This window comes from Schistocerca americana, chromosome 2 (genome assembly GCF_021461395.2).
Source record: "Schistocerca americana isolate TAMUIC-IGC-003095 chromosome 2, iqSchAmer2.1, whole genome shotgun sequence".
Lineage (NCBI taxonomy): Eukaryota > Metazoa > Arthropoda > Insecta > Orthoptera > Acrididae > Schistocerca > Schistocerca americana.
Window position 1 is genome coordinate 160,431,092 of NC_060120.1, and position 21,668 is coordinate 160,452,759.

Here is a 21,668-nt window from a genome sequence, read left to right on the forward strand (position 1 = left end):
CAATGAGCGCGAAAATTCTGAATTCCAAAGTATGAAAAATACATAGCAGCAGTGTACAATCTCCCATCTCTTGTCTGTCATTACAGTTCAGCCTGTCGCTCAGAGGCGGGCAGTCGGGTCAGGAAAAAACTCCCTCTGCATGGCATGATTTTGAGATTAACTAATGAGAAATTCTGCATGTAGACACAGCACGAAAGAGCGGGTTCTCCCTAAAATTTCTGCGTGACCCAATCAGAAGGCTGTACCCTAAAAGTTTAAACTGAACGTTACTCCGAAGCAGCGTGGCGACGTTCCACGGCCTGAGTGAAGCCATACGCGCCTAGAGATCTTACATCTGGCTAAAAGGCTTCCGTAGAATTCCATGTTTCCTTCGAAACATGAATGCTCATTCCATAAGCCTCATGGACAGCGAGCTGGGGAAAGAGCAGGGCATCCCCGCAATCTGCGGTCATGTACCTGCCCAGATTACAACAGTTTTATACTGGCCAATTCCTCTTAAAGGACCCTTATTTCGGGTAAGCTTCCAGGTCTTTGAAAACTCCACCAACTGCATTGGATAGAAGAACAAACAATGAAACGAAAAACAGCCACTGGCAGTGCTAACCCAGATCTGCAGTTACAGAGCAGTGAAACTAAATGCCTACTTGATCAAGGAAATTTACGTATCATCCTCTGAAATGCGTTACTGTAAAGTTTCAGAGAAAAATAGCCCACTACTTCGACAGCTTATCTTATAACATATCCTTCCACGCTGCATTGTAACCAAACTCCTGAACCTTATTTTTATTTCCGACATTGCTTTTTCGATGTATAGTAGTAGCGAAAGACTGAGTTTTTGTCCGTCTGAGTGAAATCCGACCACTGTTCTTGGGCTTTCATTGCCATCGTTCAATCTTGATCCTTTACATACTGTACATTCTTTCCCTTTAGCTTATACTCATTTTTGTGAGAATTTCAAACATATTCCCCGTTTTATAGTGCTGAAGATTTATTCTGTGTCGACTAATCCTATGGCCGAGCGGTTCTAGGCGCTTCAGTCTGGAACCGCGCGACCGCTACGGTCGCAGGTTCGAATCCTGCCTCGGGCATGGATGTGTGTGATGTCCTTAGGTTAGTTAAGTTTAAGTAGTTCTAAGTTCAAGGGGACTGATGACCTCAGATGTTAAGTCCCATAGTGTTCAGAGCCATTTGAACCATCTGACTAATCCTAGTCAAAGTGATTTCCTTTTTCTTAAGACTTGTGTCCATTGTCAAGCGCAAAGTGAGAACTTCCTCTTTGGTGTCTTTATCTTCGCTAAAGCCAAACTGATTTTCATCTAACAGATACTCAAATTTATTTTCCATTCTTTCAGTAAATACAAAAGTCGTAGACATTGTGAGCTGATATAGACTGCCGGAAAAAAAGATTAGTTCACCTGGAAAGAAGACGTCGATATTGATCCGATGATGGCATATACCACCAGGGGGGTTGTCGATATACTGATACTGGTTTCAGCAGCGTACGCCAACAGGTAGCGTAATGGTATAACTACCAGAGCGCCCTCTGTGTCTCCCATTTAATAGGGAATGCTCACAGCCAGGACGCTTAGTGTGATGCAAACGTGTGAAGCAAACAGGCAATCGTGCCACAGGGACCCACTCGCTCTGTCTACAGCCAACTGAGCCTGTTTCAAAGGGCTCAGACTATGGTCTTCCGAGTGGCGGGATCGGCCTTTCGAAGAACTGCCACACATGATCGATGAGCTGCCTCAGTTGTGCAACAATGTTGGTGTCAGTGGTCAGGCGAATATTCTCACCCACAGATGACGTTCTGGACACCCACAAAGCACAGGCGTCCTACAAGACCGTCATATTGTAAGGGCAGCAGTGGCGGATTGTACAGCTACTACAGCACAGATAAGAGGGCCTGAGAACCCCAAACGCGTCAACTGAACTGTTTGCGAACCAGTTATTAGTAGTGCAACAGCAGACACCCTCACCTCTAGCCCATCTTCCACTCACGCCGCAGCATCGACGTGCACAGCTCCACTGTTGCCGTCAGAGGATCACCTGGAAGATTGGACGACGCGCCGTAGTCATCAGTGATGAGTGGTTGCACTCAAGTGATTGTCGTTTGCGCCTACGACGTAGATGTGGTGAACGCTATCTCATACAGTGCATTCGACTCTGTTCCCAACCCAGGCCTTATTTTGTGGAGTGCGATAAGCTAAAACTGTCGTTTAGATTTGGTTTTCCTAGCGTGGACGCTAACCAGCGCTCGGTACGTGCAGAATGTTGCTAGGCCCGTTCTTTTGCCGTTCTTGCAACAGGAAGGTTGTGTGTTGTTCCAACAGAATGGTGCTCGTCCAAGCGTATCCTTTGACACTCCAAGTGCTCTGCAAGGCGTGCAGCAACATTTATGGCCAGCACAGTTTCCGGACTTGTCTCAAACGGAGCGCGTGTGAGGTACGATGGGACGAGAAATGACTCGTGAGGCTCTAATCGCCCAACCACTTCTACAGGACTACGTGAATAGGTCGAACAGGCGTAGTAAAATGTATCCCATGACAGCCCTGGCCGGAATGGCCGAGCGGCTCTAGGCGGTACAGTCTGGAACCGCGTGACCGCTACAGTCACAGGTTCGAATCCTACCTCGGGCATGGATGTGTGCGATGTTCTTAGGTTAGTTAGGTTTAAGTAGTTCTACGTTCTAGGGGACTGATGACCCTAGAAGTTAAGTCCCTTAGTGCTCAGAGCCATTTGAACCATTTAAACGCATGACGGCATTAGCCGTCTGTACGATCGACTGGATGCAAGAGTCATCCGCTGCCCTGTCGCTTGTGAAGGCTGTACTAAAATGGGTGTTTTAACATGAGTCGATACCCGGCACCTCAGAACCGCTTGTGCTGATCAAATGGTTTAAATGGCTCTGAGCAGTATGGGACTTAAGTGCTGAGGTCATCAGTCCCGTAAGAACTACTTAAACCTAACTAAGCTAAGGACATCACACACATCCATGCCCGAGGCAGGATTCGAACCTGCGACAGTAGTGGTATCGCAGTTCCAGACTGAAGCGCCTAGAACCGCTCGCACACTCTGGCAGTGCTGTTGATCTGTATATGTGATCATTTCATGTTTTCCACATCTGGTGTTGCAATGACAAATCTTGAGTGAATTGGAAAGTTCTAAATGTACTGTTTTTTCCGGCAGTATATATCTGCAGTATAAGGTACTTGAGGCAAGTCGAATGATAAAAAAAAATTGTTATTGTTGTTGTTGTTGTTGTGGTGTTCAGTCGTGAGACTGGTTTGATGCAGCTCTCAAATTGGTTCAAATGGCTGTGAGTACTATGCGACTTAACTTCTGAGGTCATCAGTCGCCTAGAACTTGAACTAATTAAGCCTAACTAACCTAAGGTCATCACACACATCCATGCCCGAGGCAGGATTCGAACCTGCCACCGTAGCGGTCGCTCGGTTCCAGACTGCAGCGCTTAGAACCGCACGGCCACTCCGGCCGGCGATGCAGCTCTCCACGCTACTCTATCCTGTACAATCTTCTACACCTCCCAGTACCTACTGCAACCTACATCCTTCTGAATCTGCTTAGTGTATTCATTTCTTGGTCTGCCTCTACGATTTTTACCCTCCCCGCTTCCCTCCAACACTTAATTGGTGATACCTTGATGCCTCAGAACATGTCCTACCAACAGATCCCTTCTACTAGTCAAGTTGTGCCACAAACTTCTCTTATTTCCAATCCTATTCAATACCTCTTCATTAGTTATGTAATCTACCCATCTAATCTTCAGCATTCTTCTGTAGCACCACATTTCGAAAGGTTCTATTCTCTTCCTGTCCAAACTATTTATCGTCCATGTTTCACTTCCATACATGGCTACAGTCCATAACAGAACGCAGCATCTCATTCTTAATGGAGAGAAGTCTTCCGAAGTAAGAGTGATTTCAGGTGTGCCGCAGGGGAGTGTCGTAGGACCGTTGCTATTCACAATATACATAAATGACCTTGTGGATGACATCGGAAGTTCACTGAGGCTTTTTGTAGATGAAGCTGTGGTATATCGAGAGGTTGAAACAATGGAAAATTGTACTGAAATGCAGGAGGATCTGCAGAGAATTGACGCATGGTGCAGGGAATGGCAATTGAATCTCAATGTAGACAAGTGTAATGTGCTGCGAATACATAGAAAGATAGAGCCCTTATCATTTAGCTACAAAATAGCAGGTCAGTAACTGGCAGCAGTTAATTCCATAAATTATCTGGGAGTAAGCATTAGAAGTGATATAAAATGGAATGATCATATAAAGTTGATCGTGGGTAATGCAGATGCCAGACTGAGATTCACTGGAAGAATCCTAAAGAAATGCAATCCGAAAACAAAGGAAGTAGGTTACAGTACGCTTGTTCGCCCACTGCTTGAATACTACTCAGCAGTGTGGGATCCGTACCAGATAGGGTTAATAGAAGAGATAGAGAAGATCCCACGGAGAGCAGCGCGCTTCGTTACACGATCATTTAGTAATCGCGAAAGCGTTACGGAGATGATAGATAAACTCCATTGAAAGACTCTGCAGGAGAGACGCCCAGTAGCTCGGTACGGGCTTTTGTTGAAGTTTCGAGAACATACCTTCACGAAGGAGTCAAGCAGTATATTGCTCCCTCCTACGTACATCTCGCGAAGAGACCATGAGGATAAAACCAGAGAGATTAGAGCCCACACAGAAGCATACCGACAATCCTTCTTTCCACGAACAATACGAGACTGGAATAGAAGGCAGAACCGATAGAGGTACTCAAGGTACCCTCCGCCACACACCGTCAGGTGGCTTGCGTAGTGTGGATGTAGATGTAGATAAACGACTTCCTGACACTTAAATCTATATTCGATATTAACAAATATCTCTTCTTCAGAACGCTTTCCGTGCCATTGGCAGTCTACATTTTATATCCCCAAAAGCCAATCTCTTTTAACAGTATCTGTGCTACAGAACTAACTGCTCGGTTTGCAGACGATCGGCTGTCGGTGGGCAAGCAGTACCGGCGGCGTTACACGGACTTCTGGAACCGCGTGCTGCCCGAGAGGCTGAACAAGTCGTCGCGCGAGAGCTTCCCCAACACGATGTCGCCGCACGGGCCGGCGCGCGCGCCGCACCCCGACGTGCAGGTGTCCCCGGCGTGGAGCCCGCCGCCCGCCTACCCGCCGCTGCGCCACCGCCCGCTGCCGCCCCCGCCGCCTCCACTGCCCGTGCCGCCGCAGCGCACGCGGCCCTTCGACCCGCACTACAACTTCGAAAAGCCCTTCGGCGCCTCCTCCGGCAACAGATGGGCGACGCCGCAGCCGCCTGGGGGCGGCGTGCCGTACGGCGAGCGTTCCATCAACGACCGGCCGGACCACAGGGGCGCCAACGTCAGCGCCACCGACAAGCCGCACGCCGCAGGTAGGCTCCAGCGTATCGCACCTGAAACCAGTAATGGCCGACTCAATATCTGGATACTCTGGTTCCGGCGACGTGTTGTAATGGCTCTGAGCACTATGGGACTCAACTGCTGAGGTCATTAGTCCCCTAGAACTTAGAACTAGTTAAACCTAACTAACCTAAGGACATTACAAACATCCATGCCCGAGGCAGGAATCGAACCTGCGACCGTAGCGGTCTTGCGGTTCCAGACTGCAGTGCCTTTAATCGCACGGACGTGTTGTAATGTTCACGTCTCTTATCGTACTTGTTGTACCGTGTGTGAGCCGACCTGGGTTCAGAAGTCGTTTGCGCAAGTTGTCTGGCACACTCGCAAACTCAGCACACAAATGGCCAAACAAGCGACTCTGCAGTGTCTAACAATACCACCACTTGCAAAGTAGGTTAGAAATCAGATTAATAATGTTGCTCACGCAGCATATGTTTGCTTTATCGGGCAATAACAAAGTTATTGACTGTGGATGATATCGTCAGAATGGAAATAATGAAGTCACTGCAAAAAATTCATTAATTCTGGCACTTAACTTGAATGGATTCCCATGTAGATTTCGTCGAAGTTGTTATGGCTCATCTTGCTGATTCCAGGATGATTCCACTTTGACTGCTAGAAGGTCCAGATCTGTATTTTGGCAGTATTTGAAGACCCAACAAATGCGTTTTTCAGGATATTCTTAATGATCAAACAATCCCAGATCAGAACAGTGGTAGGTAGAAATAATTTTTTACTTGGTATTCACGATCCACATTTTTATTAAACTTCTTGTAAATATACATATACTTCCTCTTAATTGTCACATCATCAAGCATACAGTTTTGTATCAATCTTCATATATTTAATTTCCACTTTAACCAAACACAAGACTTGGCTGTTCTTTTACAAAGCGAAATAACAACTTAACTTCTGCAAAGTGAAACAAAGAATGCTCTGTGCGCATTCACGCCAAAATGGTTACAAGTAAGTCAAAGATAATGACAGTCTCATAGAAATGAATACACACAAGAACCATATCACTGTAACATATCGATACATCGGAGTACCTATACATTACTAAAACCAAATGTGAATATTGTCACAAAAAAATGTCTCTTACTTCGCAGAAAAGTAGTACGATGTTACTGGTATCGAGAACTGGGGTTGGAGTGCCGTAATGGTCACGTAAATAAAGAACCATTACAAGTGACGTCACAAAATCGTGGGATAGCGATACGCACATATACAGACGGCGGTTGAATCGCATACCCAAGGTATGAAAGGTTAGTGCAATGGCGGAGTAGTCACGTGAAAGGATTTCCGACGTAATTATGGTCGCACGACGGGAATTAACATAGTCTGAGGGCGTAACAGTAGTTAGAGCTAGATGCAAGGGACATTTAATTCCGTAAATCTTAAGGGAATTCAATATACCGATATCGAAAGAGTCATGAGTGTCCGGAGAATACCACATTTCAGGCATTACCTCTCACTACCGACAACGCAGTAGCCGGTAGCCTTCCCTTAACGACCGGGAGCAGCGGCGTTTGCGTACAACAGTCAGTGCTCGGAGACAAGCAAGACTACGTAAAATAAGCACAGAAATCAATGTGGGACGTACGACAAACGTATCGGTTAGGGTAATTAGACGAAATCTGGCGTTAATGGGCCATGACAGCTGACGCCCCACTTAAGTGCCTTTGCTAACTGCACGACATCGCCTGGGCTCATGACCATATCGGTTGTACCCTACTGGAAAATCTTGGCTTACACTGGACTCGCATTCGGGAGGACGACGGTTCAATCCCGCGTCCGGCCATCCTGATTTAGGTTTTCCGTGATTTCCCTAAATCGCTTCAGGCAAATGCCGGATGGTTCCTTTTGAAAGGGCACGGTCGACTTCCTTTTCCATCCTTCCTTAATACAGTGAGACCGATGACCTCGCTGTTTGGTCTCTTCCACCAAATCAACCCAACCAAATCCTGGCTTCGTCAGATGAGTCCCGATTTCAGTTGGTAATGGCTCTGAGCACTATGGGACTTAACATCTATGGTCATCAGTCCCCTAGAACTTAGAACTACTTAAACCTAACTAACCTAAGGACAGCACACAACACCCAGCCATCACGAGGCAGAGAAAATCCCTGACCCCGCCGGGAATCGAACCCGGGAACCCGGGCGTGGGAAGCGAGAACGCTACCGCACGACCACGAGATGCGGGCTTTCAGTTGCTAAGAGCTGATTTTAGGGTTCGAGTGTAGCGCCGACACTAGCGCCGACCCCACGAAGCGATGTAGACAGATTGTCAACAAAGACACTGTGCGAGCTGGTGGTGGCTCCATAAAGTTGTGAACTGTGTTTAAAGGAATGGACTGGGGCACTGACTGGAAATGCTTAGGTTCGACTGGTTGGAGACCATTTAAAACCATTCATTGACAACATGTTCCCAAAGAACGATGGAACTCTTATCGATGACAATGTGCCAAGTCACAGGTTGTTCGCGACTTGTTTGAAGAACATTCTGGACAATTCCACGGACTCATTCTGTCACCCAGTTCGCCCGACGTGAATCCCATCGAACATTTATGGGACTTAATCGAGAGGCCAGTTCATGCACAAAATCCTTCACGATTATGGGCAGCATGACTCAGTAGCTCTGGTGGGGACTTCTAACGACTTGTTGAGTTCTTGCCACGTCGAGTTACGAACTACTCCAGGCAAACGGAGACTCCATTCAACCTTAGGAGGTATCTTATGACTTTCGTCATCTCAGTGTGTGTAAGATAGAATGCAACACAATCGAAAAAATGTGAAATCGATAATTGTTCACGCTCCTAAACACTAATGCAGGTGAAGTTTCACTATCCACAAGACAACGTTTAATTCAATTCATGTAATTAAAAAGGACCCAGCTAACTTTCCGAATTAAAAGAACAGAAGATGTCTCTAGTAATGGCACCTGCATTACATTAGAGGCACCGTCAAAGTGAGACTTCGGTTCAATGAGCTAGAATCCTCTGATGATATTTATTTTTATTGAAAATGGTCGCCTCATCAGAACGTTAAGGGAGGAAACGATGACATGAGAAAAAATTATCTTAAAAAGATTAATTTATTTTGTCTCAGTCTATACTGCACAAGCTGGACTGATTCACAACTGCTTTCATCAAATAATGTAAACAGTAATATGCATAACTTTTCAGATTCATCTGAATCACCAGAGTGCTAATATACAGATTCATAAACACTGTATCTGTGCATAAGACACCCTAATGCTCTCCGGAAGGGATACAAATCACTTTCCAAGGTCTGGGCACCACACTAAAAGCACTAGATAGCATCGACAGATGAGTCCCGATTTTGCGACTTTTGATCCGAGTATGATAGAGAGCTAACGACAAAGACCAGTCACAAGTTGCGAAACTGACTCGCAGATTTTGAGCTACGCGTTGCAAAGAATGTAAATTCTAAACGCGACACTTACTTCAAAACAACTAAAGGAGCGGCAAGCTGAACAGGGCACGAAACAGAGACTCTCCAACGACAAGACGCAAACCGCGCTGTGTGCTTCCCCCAAAATGGAAAACTGAGTTCTGCCTCTCACACACTTCTTACACATACCATAGACGGCGAGGAAATCGCAAGGTTTGTCACAGTGGCAACCGAAAAGCTCCCTCTCTCTTCCAGCGTGCAGGCAAAGCTTGCAGAATTTTCTCCTCCAGCGCTTTTCGTATTCTCTGTGAACAAAGTAAAAGTTGACAGTGTACTGGCCCTCGCCTTATTACTGGCAGAACGATATCTGGGCGTGTAAATACAGCTCGCTTACTTGCACGACCACTGTCTTTGGGTATTCCTGGTAGGAAAACTCCCGGATTTCCGCTTTTGTCTACCCACTGCCTACAATGTAAAGGTGGCATATCTCACCACGTTTCATCAACTGGAAGAAACATGAACTTAAGTAAAGAATTCGCAGGACTCACTCTTCCGCTCAGAAAGTTTATGAGAATGCAACATAAAATGATCGTATGTGTACATTGTCACGCCGGCCTGGGTGGCCGAGCGGTTCTAGGCGCTACAGTCTAGAACCGCGCGGCCGCTACGGTCGCAGGTTCGAATCCTGCCTCGGGCATGGATGTGTGTCTGATGTCCTTAGGTTAGTTAGGTTTAAGTAGTTCTAAGTTCTAGGGGACTGATGACCTCAGAAGTTAAGTCCCATAGTGCTCAGAGCCGTTTGAACCATACATTGTCACTTAACGACATGTGACAAACCAGTATCATCACAGCGTGAGTGGGAATTAGTTACACCCTACGCGCGTTTCACTATTCTTACTACTGGAGGTGCTGTCACATGTAAGTGCATGATTCAGCATGAACCACAGAGTTCCGCGACCAAGTATCCTCACGAGCGCAACCTCACGAAGTGTGGAGGTGTGCAGTTAAGCGACCGGTCAGATGCACCTCGTACTTGCACTCCAGCGCATTAAGTGCCCGTTTACACATTCCATAAAATGTACAGCAAAGCGAGCACTAATGCAAATGAGAAAAGTCGCATGCGGTGAGACGCAGCACGAAATGCACAGCAGTAGCCAGTGAAAGCAGAGAGTGTCTTTGAGTCACGAAAGGAAATTAGCGGGATTTGCTTTCTCTGTGATCACTTCAATACGAGGAGCTTTCAATCAGTAACACAGCCTTCCTTTTTTTGCCCAATTTTGGCTGAAAATATGCGGAATCTGTTGTGGGACACCGTGAAACATTCCTGCCCCAGTCCCTATAGTTTCACGTAGTTCTGCTAGGTGACGTCTGTAGCGTAGGTGTATTGCAAGTAGAGTGCTGTCATTGAGTTTCGTTTGGCAGATATTGTTAAGCACTTGTAGAATGTATACGGTGACCTGGTAAGGAACAAAAGCACGGTGAGTCGTTGGGAGAGGCGTCTGTCATCATCCGTATGATGCTGCGAAAACCTCTCCTATCTTCTACGTGCCGGCCGGCCGCTCTTACTTGTAACTCTTGCAGTGTTGCAACGTACAGACACTCTCATTCGAAGTGATCGACGGGTCAGAAACACCTCGATACACAACTGGATGTCTCTGTTGGTAGCGCTGACACACTCGTCCACCAGTCGGGGTACTCGAAGGTGTTTGCCGCTGCATTCCCCACCGCCTAACAGAACACCACAAAGAGCAACGAAGGGCCGTCTGTGCCCAATTTGTTGCGCTTTACGTGGGAGATGATTGATGTAGCCAGACGTCGGCTCCGACGTCTCCAAGTGAAAGGGTTCCATGCGGGCAAACCTGCCCTCCCTCTAAGATGGCGTAAGGGGCGTCGCAATAAACGGAGATTATGCTGACAGCAGGTGTTCGCAACCAAAAGCGTGGAGAATGATATGGTGTGTTAGTATCCTGAATAAAACCTACCTGCTTTCATAAAAAAAAGTGTTGCATTACATACTAAATGTCCCAAGCTGCCTCATGAACAACACTTAGGTCTTCCATATGAGTACCAAAAGGAATACCCTTAATTTTCGGTTACACTATAAATCACTCAAAATTAATTCATTTGAACCCTTAAAGATAACAATTACGAAAAACTGAAACTGGAACCATCATACAGAAAATGTTGTGGAGAATGCGAAGTAAAGAGTGCGGTTTATTGGTAGAACACTTACAACATGCAAGAGATCCACTAAAGAGACTGCTTACACTAAGCTTCTTTTTCATGCGTGCTGTTCGGGAATGCAACGGCAGAGGCAGAGTCTGAAGGTGGTTCGATGAACACTCTCCCAGGCACGTATGTGTGAATTGCTGTTTCATCAAGTAGATGCCGACGTAGAAAAGAATAAAATTGTCATTTTGAGACAAAGAAGTGCACGAAAAGATGAGAGGAGAAGCTTAAACTTTTTCTCGAAAATAGCTGCCTTTAGAGTACTCGTTTCGAAATTAGTTAATGAAGAGTTAGCATAAGTATCGATAGCCACTGGACCTCGTGAAATACAAATTAACGAAGCTTCTTCTGAGAAGTTATCAATTAGTTTACGATTCCAAGCCACTGGTGAATCAATAGCTGTTGAAAAACTATACTTTTGGTAACTAAACATCCACAACACTTCCTCTATCTGAAGTCTATATGACATTTCTTTCTCATCAATACTGTAAACGCAGAGTTTTCGTTTTCTTTTTTATTTCTTCCAGTTGTCTGCGGTCTACTACCTTTTAATGTACAGCACATTTCATTTAATGCTGTGTACAGTTTGTTCCTTTTGTGATAATCTCAACTTCTGATAGCAAAATGACATTGCTCCACTTGATATTGTTCAATGAAAACACTCACACGCTCTTTCCACCGAATCATAATCCACATTCTTGTCGAAGTGACTTCGTCAGTGGGCCGCGGTAGCTGTGAAGTGAACAACAGCAGACTTAATAACCGCTTGAAGACACACTTTTTTGAGTGAACACTTCGGCTTCTACCGGCAACTTTCGTGTAACATCTTATGCGATTTCAAGCGTGAAAGAAGTGTTATCTTCGGCTCAGTGCAACACTCGGCACCTGGGTGTGGATAGCGAGTTTTGGCAGGCCGCGCAACTCCATGGACTTCAAAATGGTTCAGCTGGCTCTAAGCACTATGGGACTTAACATCTGAGGTTATCAGTCCCCTAGACCTAGAACTACCTGAACCTAACTAACCTAAGGACATCACACATATCCATGTCCGAGGCAGGATTCGAACCTGCGAACGCAACAGCAGCGTGGTTCCGAACTGAAGCGCCCAGCGGCCGGAACTCAGTGGACTTCAGTACACAATAGTGCTTGTGTGAAGTGAGAACTAAAGACTATATGAATAAGAATTTAAAACGTGGGCTTATGATATGATGGTTGCGTTTTGCAAAACCAGATTTCGGCAGAGGGGATCTTGAAATTGTTGGGAAAATGAAAGCAGCTTGCGGGACTAATCTAGAAAGGGCCTGAAGAAAGTTTGTGACAGCAACCATAGTGGCGGGTCTTCCTGCGCAATAGTGTGAAAAAAATTCGCATGGCGTGTCAGTATCAAGTAACATGCCCCGATGAAACTTGGACCATACATGGAAAGAACTGCTACAGTGTTGCACGGAAGGTAACTGTAAGAAATACGCGTTGAGACAAATAGAACAACTAAAACAACTAAACTCCTTCCGAATAAGCCTTGAAGGCTCAACGGTACCGACCGACCGTCATGTCATGCGCAGCCCACAGGCGTCACTGGATGCGGATATGACGGGGCATGTGGTGAGCACACCGCTCTCCTGGCCGTATGTCAGTTTCCGAGTCCGGAGCCGCTACTTCTCAATCACGTACCTCGGTCGTGTACCTCACAATGTCTGAGTGCACCCCGTTTGCCAACAGCGCACGGTAGATCGGGTGGTCACCCATCCAAATGCTAGCCCAGCCCGACAGCGCTTAACTTCGGTGACCTGACGGTAACCGGTGTTACCGTTGCGGCAAGGCTGTTGCCCAAATACAATAACTATTTTATTTAAAGACAGTAATTGCACTGAGGTCACCGAGATTTATGATGGTCCCCGGAATATTACACAAGGCGGGACATGGTTTTTCAAAAAATGGCTCTGAGCACTATGGGACTCAACTGCTGTTGTCATAAGTCCCCTAGAACTTAGAACTACTTAAACCTAACTAACCTAAGGACATCACACACATCCATGCCCGAGGCAGGATCCGAACCTGCGACCGTAGCGGTCGTGCGGTTCCAGACTGTAGCGCCTTTAACCGCTCGGTCACTCCGGCCGGCGGACATGGTTTTTAATAGGATGTGTTACCACCACGGACAGCTCTCATGCTGACCACAAGGTTGGTAAGGAATTATTGTAGGGCGTTCCATTACCCCACCAGCGTGGTACAAAACTGTGGGATGGTCGCTGGGGAATGTGGACGTGCCCACAGTATGTCTCCACAACGCATCCCACATGTGCTCGACCAGTCGGGGGGAACGGGCAGACCAGTCTGTTCGACGAATATCCTCTCGTTCCAAGAGCTCCTCAACCTGGGCTGTACGCTGCTGTCGCACATATTCATCCATAAAAATGAAGTCAGAGCCGAATGCACCCCTGAAGCAGTACGCCCATGCAGCGTTATCCCAGCCCACGTTACAATACGTGGACAAAAGAAAACGATAATGTTCGACAATGCTGAACGTACTCTCATATGGCGAGAGGTGGGAACACGTAACGGACCCAGGAACGTTACCGAATACGATTGTTATGGTGGTCCAGGTGATAAGGTGTTGGGAAGCATAATGTAGCATGGGCGTACTGGCCTCCTGGTCGTTGAACATGGATACTCAGCGGTCAACGTCTCCGTCACCACGTGCGTCATTTCAGGAGTGCATTCGACCCTGACTTCATTTTTATGGAGGACAAAGCGCGATCACAGCGAACAGAGCAGGTAGAGGAGCTCATCGAACGAGAGGATATTCAGCACGTGGGCTGAGCTGCCCGTACCCCCAGACCTAAATTGCATTGCACACCTGTGAGATGTGATGGAGAGATGTGTTGCAGCATGTCCGTATGCACCGACGATCATCCAGCCTTTGTCAGCTGCGCTGGTGGAGGGATGCAACGCACTACCAGAAGAACTCCTTTGGTATCTTGTGGCCAACATAGGAGCACTTTGCAGATCATGCGCTGCCGCCCGTGGTGACCGCATACCCTATTAAGAAGCGTGTCCCGGCTTTCGTAAAGTCAAGGGCAGCAAAATGAGTCGCGGTCACTTCAATGTAATTATTGTACTTGAATAAAAATGTCATTTCTGTTCGTCTCATTGCGTATTTCTTTCGGTTACATTCTATAATATACTGTAACAGTTCTTTACATACACGGTTCACATTTAATCGTGCTGTGTTGCTTAGTAGCGATACTTCGTGCGAAAGTTACTTTCGTCCACAAGTCTGTCACGTAAGTGTAACGCTTAACTCTTCAAAGAGGTACCTACAAGACGACTGCGAGTGAACACCACTTATTTTTCTTACTTCTCGCTTTTGTGCAATCAGTACTTCCTTTCTAAGTCATGAGTCACGCCAGACAATTGTTTGTAAGACATTATTGAGTTGAAATGTGTAAAATGTGTTACGAGGCTGATTCGTATGTATCCAAGACTACAGACTACGCTAAGTGCAAAAGTAGCGGAACTTAATTGTTTGAGCAACTCAGTAGTATTCTTGTCACAGGTCAGCTGTCGTTGAAAATGGACATTCCAAAAATCTGGAACATTCAATACTGTTTGCAGTCTCTTGTTCATGCGCTACATCAATTATGAAATGACTTTATTAGTTGTGCAGAAGTAACTACAATGAGCTTTGTCAAAATTTAGGGAGCGTCCACTTTCAGAGAAGACTTCTTCTTCTTGTTTCAGAAACATCATTAATAATTGCTTATGCCGCTTTCTCTCTAATGGTATTTATTTTAATAATAGTATCATCTGCAAAATGTGCCAATTCTGCTTGTTAAATGTTAAGTAGAAGGTCATTCACACATGCTTAAGGAGTAAGAGCAGTCCCTACATTCAGCCATGTGGAATCCTCTTTATGATTTCTCCCCAGCCATTAATATTTTCTACCGTTCGAACATTGTTTAAATTATTTAGCTCTATCTTTTGCATTCTGTTTGTTAAGTATTATGCAAACCAATTATGTGTCAAGCTATCAGTTCCAGAAAACGTAAGTTTTTCTAAGATAGTAATGTGATCTACAATTCAGACGCCTATTAAAAATCACAAAAAATACGAACTGGCGATATTTTTCTTCTAAGGCTTGTAACATGTGTTGAATTAATGTGTAAGTAGCCCTCTCAGTTGAGCTATCCTTCTAGAAACTAAACACTCATACGATAAGTGAATTGTTTCTACTTAAATGGATTAATTGGAAAGTTGTAAGTGTGCATATAGTGCGTATCGTAGACCCGAAACATACACGAAAAGAATAGAAAAATGAAAGTATGTGATAAAATTCACTGCCGTATATTTGTGAGTAGTTAAATAATTCAAATTTGATGCGAAGAATCATTATAAATCTCCTAGCAATATATGTACAGTTAATAATTTATGTTATAGGCGACTGATAATGGCTAACATGAAGAAGGTTAACATTTTTCGTCAGAAAAAAATATTCAGCTGCAAAAGACGGAATTTTACGTAAATGATCTAAGCTATATGATAAAATACAATGAAGAGCCAAAAAAACTGGTACATCTGTCTAACATCGTGTAGAGCCCCCGCGAGCACACAGAAGTTCCACAACGTGAAGTGGCATGAACTCCACTAATGACTGAGGTAGTGCTGGAGGAAATTTACACCATGAATCCTGCAGGCCTTTCCATAAATCCTTTGGAGTATAAGCGGGTGGAGATCTCTTCTGAACAGCATGTTTCAAGGCAGCCCAGATATATTCAATAATATTCATGTCTGTGGAGCCTGATGGGCTGCGGAAGTGACTAAACTCAGAAGAGTGTTCCTGGAGCCACTCTGTAGCAATTCTGGACATGTGGGTTAACGCATTGTCCTGCTGGAATAACCCAATTTCGTCGGAATGCACAATGGACATGAATGAATGCAGATGATGAGACTGGATCCCATATCACTTCAACTGCACACGGCCCACGCCATTACAGACCCTCCACCAGCTTGAACAGTCCGCTACTGACATACAGGCTCCATGGATTGATGAGGTTGTCTCCATACCCGTACACGTCCATCCGCTAAATAAAATTTGAAACGAGACTCGTCCGACCAGGCAATATGTTTCCAGTCGTCAACAGACCACCTTCAATGTTGATGGGCCCAGGCGGGGCGAAAAGCTTTGTGTCGTGCAGTCATTAAGGGTACACGAGTGGGCCTTCGGCTCCGAAAGTCCATATCAATGACGTTTCGTTGAATGCTTCGCACTCTGACACTTGTTGGTGGCCCAACACTGAAATCTGCAGCAATTTGCGGAAGGGTTGCACTTCTGCAACGTTGAACGATTCGTTTCAGTCGTCGTTAATCCGATTCTTGCAAAATCTTTTTCCGGCCACAGCGGTGTCGGAGATTTGATGTTTTACCGGATTCCTGATATTCACGGTACAATCGTGAAATGGTCGTACGGGAAAATCCCCGCTTCATCGCTACCTCGGAGATGCTGTGTCCCATCACTCTTGCGCCAAGTATAGCAACACGTTCGAACTCACTTAAATCTTGATAACCTGCCATTATAGCAGCAGTAGCTGATCGAACAACTTCGCCACATACTTAATGTCTTATATAGGCTTTGCCGACCGCAGTGCCGTATTCTGCCTGTTTACACATCTCTGTATTTGAATACTCATGCCTGTACCACTTTCCTAGGCGCTTAAGTGTGTAATCACTGGACTAGAGGATTGCATCGTTACAAGGTCTACTGGTAACACGCGACACGCTAAGGCCAGAAAACACCACTTCACGATGCTGTCTCTTCCGCAGGCGACGGAGGCGGCAGCGGCGACGAGTTCGGCGGCGAGGTGGAGGGGACGGCGTCGCCGGGCGCGCTCGCCGGCTCCTCGTCCGTGGCGCTCACCGTCGTCATCCTGATCGGCGTCTGCTTCCTGCTGGTCAACATGTGCGCGTTCGCGGCGCTCTACTACCAGCGCGACAAACTGCGCGTCCAGCAGCAGCTGATGCGCCAGCGCTACGAGGACGTCACGGCGCTCGCCACCTCCGACGAGGACGACGCCGGCGAGCGCTACGTCCACAAGAAGGCCGACGCAGCCAGGCCCGCCACCTCCGCCGCAGCTGCCGCCGTCGCCGCGCGCGTCGCCACCGTCGACCGTCGACTCCGCAGGAAGAAGGAGCTCGTGAGTCCCCTCTACATACGTAAACATACATTGAGGTGACAAAAGTCGTGAGATAGCTGTATGCACATGTCCAGATGCCTGCAATATCGCAAAAATTTGAAAATTTATGGTAAACTCCACTGCGACGAAACTGCTGAGGTCATCGATCCCTACGCTTACACACTATTTAATCATGATTAAGTCCCATACTCCTTGACAGAGCTTAGGGGATGATGCGGCAGACCGCGCCGCTTTACTAGGCAAGGTCCTAGAGGAAGTAGTTTGTCATTGCTTTCCTCCCACCATAATGGGGATGAATTATGATAATGATGAAGACAATACAGCAAGATCCAGTCATCTCGAGGCAGGTGAAAATCCCTGACGGTGCCAGGATTTGAACCCAGGACTCCGTGTTCGGGAAGCGAGAACGTTACCGCGGGACCACGAGCTGCAGACACACACTATTTAGTCTAACTTAAACTAACTTACGCCGCGCGGGATTAGCCGAGCGGTCTAGGGCGCTGCAGTCATGGACTGTGCGGCTGGTCCCGGCGGAGGTTCGAGTCCTCCCTCGGGCATGGGTGTGTATGTGTGTTTGTCCTTAGGCTAATTTAGGTTAATTAATCAGTAAGCTTATCAGTTAAGTCCCATAAGATTTCACACACATTTTTTTAAACTACCTTTCGCTAAGGACAACACACGCACCCATGCCCGTGGGAGGACTCAAAATTCCGAGGAGGGGAGCCGCGCGAACCGTGGCAAGGCGCCTAGACGGGATTGGTTACCCCACACGGCGCTATAGCATCGCGTACACAAGTTATAAAAGGGCAGTGCATTGACGGAGCTGCTATTTGTGCTCACGTGATTCCAGTGAAAAGGTTTCGGATGTCATTATAAAAAATGTTCAAATGTGTATGAAATCTTAAGGGAGTTAACTGCTAAGGTCGTCAATCCCTAAGCTTACACACTACTTAACGTAAATTATCCTAAGGACAAACACACACACCCATGCCCGAGGGAAGACTCGAACCTCAGCCGGGACCAGCCGCACGACGTCATTATAGCCGTACGAGGGTAATTAACAGAGTTTGAAGGCGGAACAGCAGCTGGAGCTCGACGCATGGCACATTTCATTTCGTAAATAGTTAGGGAATTTAATATTCCGAGATCCACAGTGTGAAGAGTGAGCCGAGAACACCAAATTGCAGGCATTACCTCTCACTACGGACAGCGCAATGGCCAACAGCCTTCACATAACGACCGATAGCAGCGGAGTTTACACAGAGTTGTCGTGCTAACAGACAGGCATCACTGCGAGGAATAATCACACGAATCAAATGGTTCAAATAGCTCTAAGCACTATGGGACTTAACATCTGAGGTCATCAGTCTCCTAGTCTTAGAACTACTTAAACCAAACAAGCCTAAGGACATCACATACATCCACGCCCGAGGCAGCATTGGAACCGGCGACCGTAGCAGCAGCGCGGTTCTAACATTCAGCGTGGTGTCTGTTGTTCTATGTCGTGTCTCCCTACCACTTTCGCGCAACGACGCTCTGAGCGTGTTTTTTAGGGAATTGACTAGTTTGAACCTGGGACCTGTTGCTGGTAAGGAGACGCCAGACCACAATTGACATGTAGAGTTCAGAAGAGTTCAGTGAGACTAGCGATGATATAACCAAATACTTAACGATTTCAACGTCAGCTCCACTGCACTCCCTGTAAAAGAATCTTAATACTAACTAAATTTAGTGGAAGGGGTTCAAGGCTTTCCTATTTTTAGTTAGCTGGTAAAATAACGTCGAAAAAGCAGTTAAGTTTACCATTGGAAATTTTATTCTACTCACAAAACATTGTTTATAAATTGCACTATTGATAAAAGGAAATGTTTTAATACAGGATGATAAAAACCAACTGCGTTCAACAAAAATGTGAACGAATATTCCCTGAATGGGTTTCCAAGTTCTACAATGGATCGAAGGATGACCTATGCCATATCACATCTATAATCTAGGTTTAAATTAAGTTTCACAAAAGGGAAAACTATCAAAATGGTCTACAGTGACCCTCAATTATCTTTAATTACTTATCTAACTTGTCGTAAATTGCAGTGGCTGATGTGGCTTCTCAATAACTATATAACAGAAAAATCATCGCGTTTCAGATTTTTACTTCAAGTGGCAAATGTGAACACCATGAGCTTTAATTGACGATCGACACTAGTATTACGCAAAAAGGGGGTGTAACAGATGGGACTTCTGCAGTTCTGAGTGAAGCTTTATGCACTGTTACGCAGCATCGCGTGCGTTCATTACCTTGTCGGTGTTGGTCAGGGGGCGGCGGCCGGCGCAGCTCCGCTCACCTCGCCGTCTCGGAAGCCGCTCTCTCCTAACTTCTCCTTACTACAATTTACCGATGTTGGTTTAAAAAAAGTATCTGGCTGTGTTTGCATCTTACCAATCAGGGTCTCAATGTTAACCTTAAGCTCCGCCTACAAAAATTCTGTCTATCCAATGAGAAACGTTATACTTTTCGTGGTGGGGCAATGTTTTTAAAGTTTGCAATGTAACAGAGACGCGAAAAAGTCTCACGCTGAAACTTGCAGCTGGTGTGGCCCTTTTTGTGTTATCGTAAGATCTAAACTGTTCTTCTGGAGAGCTCTAGCTTTTAACATGGGCTGGGGGTTGGTCCTGGTGGTTAGCTGGCGACGTGGGTGTCCGTCCCTTATCATAGGGCTTCTAGGTTAACAGGGTTCTGCTCTCGGCTTCTGTTCTCGTTTCTCCCCTCGGAGCTGCGTCCGTCTCACAGTGGGAAGGTATCACATGCATTTAGGCATTCTTGTGTTAGTCTGAGGTATTCCATTTGCTGACTCGTACTACTTTGGTTAATTTAATGTCACGATTTATTCGGAGCTATGTCACATACTACTGGATTTGCTTATCATGTCAGCGTTTTCATGGAAGGTGTTGGATTTGCCTGTCACCTTACATATCACCACCCTTCGAACTTAATTTTTGCACTGAAGTTAGACAATGATTGAATCGTTGTCTCAAGTCAGTCAAAAATTATTCCTTTATCTAAATTTATTGCCTACTGTTCAGCCACGTTATTCTGTTTCTATGCTAGTTTGTATTACCAATTTATATTTTTATATTCTTCCACATTATTCTCAAAAATATGTTTATATTGACAAGAAAAAAAATATTTTTATGCTATTATTATTATTATTAATTTTTAATTATTTTCTTTCTTTATTTAAGTGTGAAGTTTGTTTTTTAAGAAGTTTGTTATCGAAATATTTTTTATAAATGTAGTAATTAAGTAAAATCTATTCCTAACACATATTCTAAATATCATGTACAAGTAAAATGTTTTAGTTTCTAGACACCCATTTCAACATTGTTACACTAACAAATAAGAATTATTTCCAAGAATTGCTTTGACAAAGAAATATACATACGCAAGTATTGAGATATTATCCTAACAAAAGGTACAAATGTTTAAAAAAAAAGGGGAAACATCCAACAAGATAATTTTGTATTCTTTGTTTTTATAAGGAGAAAATAAGTAAAATATAGTTATTCTTTTATTTTTATGAGGAGAAAATAAGTGGCATATAGTTTTAGTGTTTATTATGCCTTACTTTTGTTCTTTATATACTGTCCATTTCAGATCTAATGACTTATTTTTATCGATAGTCTATTTTTTACTTAAGTCCATAGTCAATGACTGTTATTTTGTAGTTTATTAGCTGTCGGTGTGCTTATCTTATTTAGTTTTTCACACGATTCTTTTTGCACAATTCCTACATCACATTATTTGGTTTCACACATTCACACAATCCTACGAATGTTTAAACATGAGGTTGGCAAATGGTTTTGCACGAAGGTGATGGACTTCAGCGAGATGGATGTGGGCAAGTATTTGATGTACAGCTTCGTTCGTCGTTCCTTGTTGGCTTTGCAAGGGTGTGTTGCTGTTGTGGATGTCCCATAATGGAATGGAGCTTTGAGTGCAGAATCTCGTAGTTTACTGGCTTTGTATGCGTGAAAGTCATCGTTACGTGTCGCTGAAAGCGGTCGTTTTTCGTTGTAATACTTCGCAGACGACTAGTTTACAATGGGATAGGGATTTGGGAAGGTATGTCGTCTATTCTTCACCCATCTTCTTTCTTGGTCTCAATCTTGCGAATCTTCAACTTCTGTTCTCCCTGCTTTTTCTCTGCTTCTTACTTGCTTCTTGGTTCTTCTCTGGGCAGGATATGGAAATATTTATTGATAACTAGTCGCTTTGAAGTTCTCCTCTTAGTAACAGTTTGATAAATTGTTTGGGCGTGTCATTTTTACTTCGTGGAACGTTTCTTCAGTTTCGTGCATCAGCGTGCTGTTT

The 21,668-nt window shown here is 45.2% G+C and overlaps 1 protein-coding gene across 1 annotated transcript in view; it reads left to right on the forward strand.

Annotated features, from left to right (window-relative positions):
• LOC124593848 overlaps positions 1–21,668 on the forward strand; it is a 542,124-nt gene that overhangs the window by 506,787 nt on the left and 13,669 nt on the right. The window contains exons 9-11 of the mRNA XM_047132196.1: positions 5,010–5,137; positions 5,258–5,438; positions 16,980–17,299. Of these exons, the coding sequence (XP_046988152.1) occupies positions 5,010–5,137; positions 5,258–5,438; positions 16,980–17,299 (629 nt within the window). The remainder of the gene's footprint in view (positions 1–5,009; positions 5,138–5,257; positions 5,439–16,979; positions 17,300–21,668) is intronic.